The 10,647-nt window shown below is 41.3% G+C and overlaps 1 protein-coding gene across 1 annotated transcript in view; it reads right to left on the bottom strand.

Moving 5' to 3' along the window:
* LOC107093621 (SH3 domain-containing protein 19-like) overlaps positions 1–9,992 on the bottom strand; it is a 21,391-nt gene extending 11,399 nt beyond the window's left edge. The window contains exons 1-6 of the mRNA XM_015388800.1: positions 9,929–9,992; positions 7,653–7,707; positions 6,953–7,088; positions 6,631–6,769; positions 5,382–6,554; positions 523–588 (exon numbers count right to left, since the gene is read on the bottom strand). Of these exons, the coding sequence (XP_015244286.1) occupies positions 523–588; positions 5,382–6,554; positions 6,631–6,769; positions 6,953–7,088; positions 7,653–7,707; positions 9,929–9,992 (1,633 nt within the window). The remainder of the gene's footprint in view (positions 1–522; positions 589–5,381; positions 6,555–6,630; positions 6,770–6,952; positions 7,089–7,652; positions 7,708–9,928) is intronic.
* Between the last annotated feature and the right edge of the window lie 655 nt (positions 9,993–10,647).

The following is a 10,647-nucleotide window of genomic DNA, read 5'->3' as shown; positions in this document are numbered from 1 at the left end:
TTAACCTTCCCTTTTTAAGTGACTCTAGGAAACAATGTTTTGGCAGAACTTCAGTCTCATATTCTGCAGAATAAACACTTATCTCTTAGAGCGGACATGGACCAGTCTAAATACTGGCAGGGTGAGATTTCTACAACAAGTTCAGGACAAGCCTAATTTAAAGAGGCAATAAACCAGCTGAAAGCCCAGCCAGCAATGCACACTGAGGGCCAATACACACTTTAAACCCACAACAACAGTGGGGGCTTGTTTCTTCACACACAATCATCCCATTTTTCTCCCACCAAGTTTAGATTGCATAACACAATCCTCCCTCTTTGTCTTGAACCCAAACACGCAGTCGCATACAAACACGCAGCACATAAAATCTGTCCACTCGTTTGCATGTTTCTGCAGCATAATGAATGAGCTGCATTTGTGTCTCTAAGCTCTCAAACACACCATTGTGCTGCAGCCACATCCAGATCAGTGTTAAAGATCACGCAAAGACACACACAGACACTGCAGGGACTGTAGTCTCACCGCTGGCTCTGCGAGGGGAAGCGGGCGCTGCCGGTTTGACCGTGGAACGGCTACTTCCTCCTTTAGCTGGCATGTAGGAAAAACATAAAAAAATTAGTTAATATATATAATTAAAGCTCTTTTTTCCAACTTTTTTCTTATTTTTGGTGATATTTTAACTGTGTGACATTTAAATGTTTAAGAGCAAATGAAAGTCAGAATTCAGAAAATCTATGGAGCGAATTTAGCTCCATTATTTGCAAAGAAAATGTGAAAATGACGATTCAGTTTTTATTTCTAAACTTTTTTTAATAGATTTTTTCACATTTTATTTATTCACTTGAATTTTAAGTTTTTTTAAAGGTGTTTGTTTTCATTTCAGTTTCATAAATTGAATTAACTTCTGTGAACGGGGGGGCTTTCCTGTGGACGGAGCAAACACGCTTTTCTATTGGTCAGCTGGACGCTAGCAACAACATTTCTATTGGTCAATCGTGTGGGATTGTTTATTTGCTTTAAAGCGAAGAGAATGGGATCTGCAAAAGGTAATTTGAAAAGAATGTAACTCGTAAAACTTAATAAAAAAAATAGAAAAACTTTTATGTGAATAAATAAAATGTCAAAAACCAATAACAAAATAAAAATCTAAAAATGAAATCTGGAAAATTAGAAATTTGAAAAAGAAAAACATTTGTTGAAAATAAAATGATATAAAATTTCACATCTCTCTGCAGCAGGAAGACAGTCTATGAAATCAGCAGCTCCCCAGTTTAGCGTCGTCCTCCACCTGCGCTCAGGCTGCAGACAAACCAGTTCTCTACCGGCCGATGGGCAGCAGCAGCAGCAGCAGCAGCAGTTTACTTTCCTTTCATCCCTGCTCTGTTATATGTGCACCATAGCATCATGTTACAGACATGCATGAGATAAAACGCTTTGCTGTCTGCAGAGAAGAACCTGATCTACATGTGCTGCTACAACAGCAAGTCGAATTATGACACGTTGTAAATGAGGATATCTGAACTAATATTTAAAAGCTGAGCATATGCAGACTGGTTATGTCATGCAGCCAACTTCTGTTGTGCAACAGAAAAAGAAAGAGCACTCACGATTGCTAAAGGATTTGCAGTGATGATGAAAGAAAGGAGGACCTAAGAAAAGTTTTCCATCTGCATGTTTTTTTTTTTTAAACAAAAATGAGTAAAGCTGCTTTCTGTATAACATCTATTTGATACATCAACCTCTGTTTATCCACACAGGTTCAGTTGGCTGCATTCAGCCATGCAAATACTCCTCCTGAATGAACCTTCTATTATCCGTTCTTCAGGGAAGTTTTTCCTTGTTTGGACCAAAAACAGGAAAAACAAAAACAACATTGTGAAAAAAACGAGCCAGAAATAAACTGTTTCCTGCAGGTTAAGGGTGGGCACATCCAGTCATTCCTCCATACAACATGAATACATTTAACAATTTATGACGGTCAGTTAAAAATAATTAAATAATCAGTCATTTTTTCCCCAACTTGTTTTAATTGTTTTGTTTTTAAACCATCTTATTAGCCTGGTGTGTGATGAGAACTTTATTGCTGCTGTGGTTTTTTTAATAAGCTTTATCAGGGGGAGTGGTGGCTTAGTGGTTAGAGCTTGGAATCCTGAGGTTGGGAGTTTGAAACCCACTCCCACAGACTGCCACTCTGGGTCTCTGAGCAAGACCACGTAACCCCCGGTGCCCCACAATGGCAGCCGACTCCTCCCCAAGCAGGTGGGTTAAATGCAGAGGTAGGGGAGTGGTGGACTAGTGTTTAGGGCATTGAGCTTGGAATCCAGAGGTTCTGAGTTCAAGCTCCACTGGGTACATGAGCAAAGATCCTGTTGTCGGAAAATTTAGATTTCTCTTATTTCATATATTAATTCATCCCATTTACTCACTATAAAAGTTTTAACTAAATCCGTTTCACCTGCAAGGCCACACAGTTCTCCTTGTGCGAGGATGTTTGTAGACAAGCAAAGCTTCTTCTCAAAACAAGCCAGATTCTTTCTTAAGGTTTATTCATAACATTTTACTGTTTAACCAAAGTGTCTGTAATTTGTTTTGACTCTGACTACTTTCTATTGTTGTAAGTAAAGGGGAACGAACGCTGCTCAGGCAGAACAGGGCTGAATACTGTGCCATAAGGGCCGTATGATAAACTGTTCTCTCTTTGCAAATATAAGATATGAATAAATGTGCTGATTGAGTGAAATCCGTCGATCTCTGTTTATTTAACTGGTGTGAGCAGCTGAATACTTTTTTTTCCCCACTACAATTCTTAACCCCACACTGCTCCCTGGCACAATGGCAGCCCACTGCATCCTCAAGGGGATGGGTTAAATGCATAAAGTTCATTTCATTGCTCTGTACTTGTGACAGTGTAAAAAATAAAATAAAACACTGGAAATTATAAATTAAAATGAGTCAAAAATAACAGAAAATCTACAAAAAAAAAAAAGAAATCTAAACATTCAGTTTTTGGATTCCTCACTGAGAAGCTGATGTGTTTCTATTCATTAGGATATTTCATTCAAACAAAGATGCTCTGGCTGTTTACTTGCTCTATTATGTAACCATGACAGTGACAGATGCCATGATGACTCCACCTGTTTGTGGCCATATTTACACCTGATCAGAGTAAAGTGCTGACTGCTCACCTGTTAATCTGTTTGTGTCTATGAGCATCAGTATACTGTTGCTACCATGGAACCAGTAGCTGACACTTTTAAGTCAAGTTTTAAGTGATTATTGAAATTATTTTTGATACTTGTTCAGTTTCCAAGGATTGTTTATTTATACCTGTAGGTAGATTTTTTCTGAAGTGATTGAAGACAGACACTAAAAAATATTAAGGCTACATAAACAAAATCACAGCACGACACAGAAGAGGAGATGGGAGTTAAAAATCAAGACTGAAAATAAAAAAGGAATAAAAAAACAAATGTTTTCACAAAAGGCTTCTGTTGTGCTCAAATCTGATTAAATATCTAGTTTAGGATGAAAACTAGACCTAAGCTGTTGATTCCAGATTTATCATTCAAGTCTTTCCTTCATTATAATTTGATCCTTTTATATTTTTAGCTTCCACAGTTGAGGAAAAGCATCAAATATCATTCTACTTCAGAGTTAAACAGAGATCATCATAACGACTGCTTCTGAAGGTGCAGCCCAGTCAAAAACTTCACTTCTTTATCAGCAGCTGCTGCTCTTCTAGCCTATCTGGTTGTTAGGCAGCGTAAACAGGAAGCGGGACATTTCCCTCTTGCAAATATTTGGGAAATAACCAGAGTCCTTTGCAAATATCTGCTAACAGAAACAGGGATCTTAACAAGTGTGTGTGCATCAAAGCTCCAAATTTGAGAGTTAAATCAGCATAACCATTCGCATGATACGCAGAATTTGGATCGCACAAAATGTGTCCTTTGCATCTTTGATCCCTTAGTCAAAAGAATTAGATTTATATTGCTATTTTCTATTACAAAACAAAAATTCGTTTAGAACAGCTCTCTAGACAATAAAATTTTTTAAGTGCAGCTTTGATAAGGTAAGCATCAGTTGTTGTTGAGCTGCTACTACCTCCTCCAGCTCCTGAAGCACTCGCTTCTCCTGGCTCAGGGGAGGAAGAGGACGATGATGATGAAGCTGTGAGGGTGGTCGCCCCCTGGGTTGAATAGGCAGACGTGGTTGAAGCAGCAGTGGTGCCATTCGGCAGGTTTAGCAACGACAGACGACGCTGGAGAAGGTGTGGAAGCCGGAGGGGGGCGGGAGGAGCCGGCTGGGGATGTTTCAGCATTTGGCAGGGAAGCATCTAGAGTGCTTTCCACATTTTCACCTGCAGAGGGCTGTGCTTCTTTCTGGATGCCGAAGACTGCCTGGGAACAGTCTCAGAGGAGCCTCCATTCCTGCAGACCTCTTTGTTTCTATCGGTGCGGTACGGCATCAGCTCCCCCAGCCCAACAACACCGTCCGGTACTGCTGGACGCAGCCAAGACCAAGTCAGAATGATGGCGCAGCAGTTACATATCTCCTTTTTTGAAGAGAGTTCGAGTCGAAGATTATCCATTTTGTTTTCCAGCGAGCTGATGTTGGAGGGCAGGATTGATGGAAGCGGCGGTCTGTGGGGAATTTCTCTTTAGCTTTGCAGTTAGCTCCCCTCCACAGCCCCGCTTTCCCCTCTCTCGCGCATCTCTTCCTCCGTCCGTTATTTTCCGCTGTTGTCCTCCTGACATCCGTCCGTAGCACGTCACAGCTTTTTAAATCGTCAAAAATGTCAGTATTTGAAACATTTTGGTACCGTAGCTCCAGCAGGCGTTGGCGATAATAGACGCGGGTTTTTATGTTTAGTTTGTATCGTTTTAAGCAGCATATTTTGTGAAATTGTCGAGAGGAGCTGCTCTTGGCCGCTGCCTTGGAGCGCTGCAATGGTAACCGAAGCGTCGCCAAGGTAACCAAAGATGCGAACACGCCTTTTCCTATGTAGGACATGGAAATCACCTGATTCTGAGGCCGCATTCGTGTTCAATTTGAATGAACCGTGACGACAACGTAAATATGGAGAGTGAGCGAACTCAAGCAGCATCAAAAGACTCAAGATACCGACAGGAGAAGCAGACTTGTTGCTTTAAAGTTATAACCGGAGGGTTTTTTGAGTTTATTTTTATAATGTTTTTAATCAAAAAATAATTTGATTGTTTTAATTTTAATCTGACTTTATTGGAAGTCTAAACAACTTAAAATCGTCTTCAGAACGCAAAACAAAATGTTCTTGGAAGGTAAAGATTAATCTATGATGAAAAACTGCAGATAAAGATTAAGCAGATGCCTAAAAACAGTCGGTAAGTGTAAAATGTTACCTGTTTGGGTCACAGCTTCACCTCCGACCTCTTCAGAGCTCTTTTCCTGCTGTGAGGCTCCCAGGCTGGCTCTGGGGGCCACCGGGGGCCTGCGTGGCGCCCTGGGATTCGGTGGGGAGGAACCGGCGCTGATGGTGTGCGTTAGTTTGGGCGGAGGTGGCCGTGGGGCGGGGACAGGCGTCCCTGATGGGAGAGGGTCTGTAACATTCTGTGGTTTGGCTGTGATGGAGGGCTTCAGTTCTGATCCCAGATCAGACTGTGTGGTTCTGGTTGATGACGGTTCTGCAGTAGTTTGGGTCTCAGGGTGAGATTCCACAGGGCAGACTTCAGGTGTTCCTGGCTTTCCCGATTCCCCTGCAGCTCCTCCATCTTCCCAGAATGCCCTGCTGGAGGGTTTGGGAGCAGCTGGAAGGTTTTTGGGTTTTGGAGCGATGGCAGGTGGGATTGATTTGGCCTGTTGCCCCAGGAGACGAGGCCGTGGGCGAGGCTCGGGTCTTGTAGCGACTGAACCCTCAGTAGTCACCGTATGGACACCTGCAGTGTCTCCACAGCCCCCATCGGCCACTTGCTGCTCGAACGCCTGAATCCTCGCTCTCAGAGTCGCCATGTCCTCGCCGTCCTCCTCCCCGCTCTCTGATTGGCTGTCCTCGCTGTGGGGGTCAGGGAATCCCCAGTCGTCTGAGCTGAACGCCTCCAGCAGCTCCTGCAGATACGGCCCCTGGTTCCCCTCTGGGTTTGTGCGTCCGCCGGCTGCCCGGGCCGCTAAGGTGGCCAAACCGTCCTCACGCAGTTTAACCAAAGTCTGGACTTTAACCTCGTTGGCCGGCTGGCGACCTAGCCTAGTACGAGGGCGTGGCCTGGGGCGCTCCAATGGGACATGTGTGGATGCGTCAGGAGGAGGAGCCAGTTCCTCAGCAGGTAAACTCTGGTCCCACTGGTGGGTTTGACCCCCACAGGTCAGTAGTGAAGATAAATGCTGCTCACTGAGGGAGGCGGAGCATTGTGTGTGTGTGGAGGAGTGTGTTACAGGCAGAGGATGTGTGTTTGAGGTGACGCTGTTTGTCTCAGAGGAGCTAACAGCTGATTGGCTGGAGGTGATGTTGAGGTCATCTGTATCCGATGATCTGATGGTGCAGGGGGGAGGAGGGCGGGGCGGTCTCCCTGATCTTCTTTCTACGAGCAGGAACAGATTTCGCTTTTATTACACAAAAACAAACCTATAAGAGCGACAATCAGCTTTCTAGTTTACCGCGAGGATTGGGAGCAGGTCCTGGATCGGTCTGTGTGGCGATGGTCGTTCTAGAAACAGGCGGTGAGTTGGAGGCAGGAGGAAGGAGAACCTGCTCCTGTGTTTTCTCTCTTATCACCTCCTCGTAGGAAGGAGGAGGCTAAGGAAGGAAGGAAGGAAGGAAACGACGGTAAGAAACGAGCAAAAGGAAACTTTAAGATGAGGTTTTCCAAGCAGGTGGAACACAGAACTGATAGAGTTTAAATTCACTAGCAGGTCACAGTTAGATGGTTTCATCTTGATTGGAGGTGAAGGTTTTCGTGTCCAATCAAAGGAGTCTGACCTGAAGAACCGGAGCGATAGTGGGTCCCCAGATCTGCGCCGGTGGAGGAGGAGGAGGAGGGATTCCTCCAACAGCTCCTGAGAACCAGGATGTAGAGGGAAGTGGCTCCGCAGCCAAGATGGTGATCTCTGGTCGCCTAGCAACCAACAAGCAACAGGAAGTCATATCGAAGATGTTCAAATCAAAGCGTTAGTTTGTAAACTAATCAAACTAAAGCATTAAGGAATTTCTCTCTGTTGTTTTAAGATTTAAAATATAAAAACAAAAATGTACATTTTTTTTTTACAAATGTATGGAAGAAATTAAACAATTCATCATTTCAGGTTCTGCTTAAAACAAAGTTAATAAAAAACCTGTTCTGTTCTTGTTTGATGATTCTAAAATGCTATCATCAGAATTTGTTCCCTATAAACTTCCCTAAAACTGAAAAACTTCTGCACCTCAAATGTAATTTCTTTTCAGGCTCAATGAAATCCTAAAAGGAGGTTCTAGATGAAGCAGCTGAATTAATCCTAAATTCAAAAGCTGCTTATAGAAGTAGTTGAATGAGTGAAAATGGGGACAGTTACAGATAAACTCAACATCTAAAACAAGAAAGAATAATTAATGATTGATAAACGTTTGAGTTTTAAATGCTGCTGCACATCAGCTTCAACGCATTTCCTTTAGCTGAGCTATAATTAATCATTGATGGTTTTACCTCCTGTCTCTTTCTCTGTCTCTGGGCGTCTCTAAGACAGAGGTGGACCTTGATGCTGATGGGAAAGATGGTAAAAAAACAAAAAGTACCAATTAGATTAGATCAACAGATTAAACACAGACATAATTGCCTTCTGGATTTCTGAATGATGAAATCATTTTTGGGTTATCAGTAGATTAATCTGCATAATATGATGGTAAAAACCAGTAGAATGCTTCAAAGAAGGACCAATGTCAGTTTAACATCATGCAAAACTTTAAAATAGCAAAGAAATGCTTTAAAATCTAAATCAGATCTAAATAAACCGAACCAGGGTTGGTTTAGATGTTTTAAACTGGTTCATACTCTAAGTAGGTCTGCTAATAAATTTTTTCTTCTTTTTTTTCCAAAGCTACTGAAGATCTTTGTTTGTCTCCATCCAGATAGGAGGAGGTGAAGCTTTGCCAGAAACCTTTGGAGACAAACTTTATGCGTTTAAATCGTTTACTTGAAGTTTGAGATGATTTAACATAATGGAGTCTTATCTTCTTCTATTAGCTCTCTGCTAATAAATCGGATTCAAACAGCTGCTTTTTAGACTCTGCTACAGTAACAGAACATAAAGGCAGATGTCTGGCATTGTGGAAAAGATCAAGTTTTTAAACTTTGACCTGAAACTCCAAATAACAGCTTTAACTTTGCAGAAGGAAACATGTGGAGCATCTAAGATATTAAAAACCATCTTTCAGAGCCGCACAATGGGAATCTAAAGGTAAACCAAATGTAGAAAGGGTTTATATTTTAGAGCGGGACAAATCAAAATTAGGTAAAACCAGCTTTTATTACAAAAAAAGGGTTAAAATTGGGTAAAAACTTCCAGACTTAGTTAGAATATATTTAAACAAACCTGAGCTCAGTTTAAACAGAATGTTAGTTTTAGTTTTAAATCTTTGCTGTAGAGTTTTAACAGCAGCTTAACTTAGTTTCTAAGGTGTTAATTAACAGCAGGTAATGATGCATCGGTAAACTGCCCCAAAATCAGCTCTGATCAAAACTCCTCCTTTAGGAAATGCACCAGAAAAAATACAACTAGGGTTGGGAATTAATAAGATTTTCACGATTTCAATTCCCTTATCGATTCTGTGAAACTATTCGATTCCTTATCAATTCTCTGGACAATAACTTGATAAGTGCGTGGTGACATTTGTCTACCTTCGCCTGAGACATTCTATTTCTGCCTGCCTCAGTGAAAACAGAAGGCAGTGACCGGCAGCTGCCAGCCTCTGAGCCAGCCAGGCTACCCGTCTCGTCACAGTCATCTATATTTAATGGAGAAGGCATCCGTTTAATGAAAAAGCATTACTGTACAATTTCAGGAAATAAACTAATCTCCCCTTGATTTAAATGAACGAGCCTCACCTTTCTCTCGCTCTTTGAACTGCAGAGCAACTTCGTAGCATGTTTAACAACCCCAAAGAGACGTAGGAAATTGGTTTATTTCCAGAAATGGCATATGACTTACTATGAACCTCATTAAGCACAGCCAGTGATATAAAACGAACTACTTGCACAAGAGTTGCCTTCCATGCTGGTCGTAACTTTAGCTTCTGTCCGGAAGCATCAAAAACACGCCATTTGTTAAAATGTATGACATTTTAACGGATGGCATACATTTTAACACTGACATTCGTTAAATTTATGCCAGGTGTTTTTGCATGTATTTCGTCCCACGGATGTAATTGCCACTTTGCAATGATTGCAAAGCGCCTTGTTGCCACATTTCTCTTCCTTAAAATGAAGCCAGACTGTCGATCACTTTGACCGCTTCTGTTTTGCTGTTCTAGACTACCTGGTCACGTCGTACTTGCTTACTGAATGCTGTGTATGTAACTTGCATAAAATATGTGACATAAATCGCGCTGCCCAGAGCGCTAGGCTCTGGTGCTGCCTGCGACCTTTAAGAGAATCATTAAGCGAGCTGCTAAACGGTGCTGTGGCATTGGAACAGACGGAACCGGTTTTCGATTCCCATCCCTAGGTTTAACAGAACAATATATGAGGGCTTAGATAAATTCATGAGTTTTAAAAAGCTCAGATTTGATGCCTAAAAAGGAGAATTCTGCAAGTCATTCAGCCTCTAAATTATGGACTGAAACTAGAAATCTGTATCATCCCAAAAACCAAGAACAAATCAGTGCTTTTAATCCAAGTCAAACTTGAATTTGTACTGATGCTTGTAGTCACAATTTATTATAATCTATACTCTTTATAGATCATGAAAAAAACATTTTACTTACTTCTCTTGATGACGGCTCTGATGGAGGAGAGAGGACCCTGGCTGCAGAGAGAGAAGAACATCATTATTTCACCTCTGCAATTACCATTTTCTCTCTTTCAGCTTTTAAATCACTTTCCATGCTTTTCAGCAGCAAATTATACTGGTATAAAATTTAACAGTATTGTTATTTTATGAATTAAAAAAAATAATAGTAATAATCTTGTATTTTTTTTTATTTATTTATTTATTTATTTTTTACAAAAATCACGTCTGGGTCTACCTTAATTCTCGAATACAATTTCAACAAGTTGATATTAAACAATTAATAATGAAGTAGTAATGCAATATAACAACAAATACTGAACGTAACTATAAAAAGAATTTTAAAAAAAGGAAAATATTTTTTCCCCAAAATCAAAAGCATGTTTGGTCGGGTTAGTGTCACCCTTCATCTGGTTTGTTGCCTAACAACAACTTTTAGCTTAGCTCTAATGTTAAAGGGGAGCTCAGGCTGCCATAAAGCACAGCTCTGGGTCACATGACTCATTTACCCCATTCACACTACCCTTGAAAAACCGAGACCGAGCTCTGATCAGTTAACCAGGCCGAGCTAGTGACGATCTGCGGTATTACTGCCAGTATTGAAGGAGGAAATCAAGCAGTTGGTGGCGGTAATGCACCAAAAGTTGTTTGCCAACGTCCATAAAACACAAGAAGAAGAAGGCGAAAAAGGAGGGA

This window comes from Cyprinodon variegatus, unplaced genomic scaffold (genome assembly GCF_000732505.1).
Source record: "Cyprinodon variegatus isolate N-32 unplaced genomic scaffold, C_variegatus-1.0 Scaffold436, whole genome shotgun sequence".
Taxonomy (NCBI): Eukaryota; Metazoa; Chordata; class Actinopteri; order Cyprinodontiformes; family Cyprinodontidae; genus Cyprinodon; species Cyprinodon variegatus.
The sequence above is the reverse complement of the archived record's forward strand: the minus strand, read 5'-3'. Positions and strand labels throughout refer to the sequence as shown.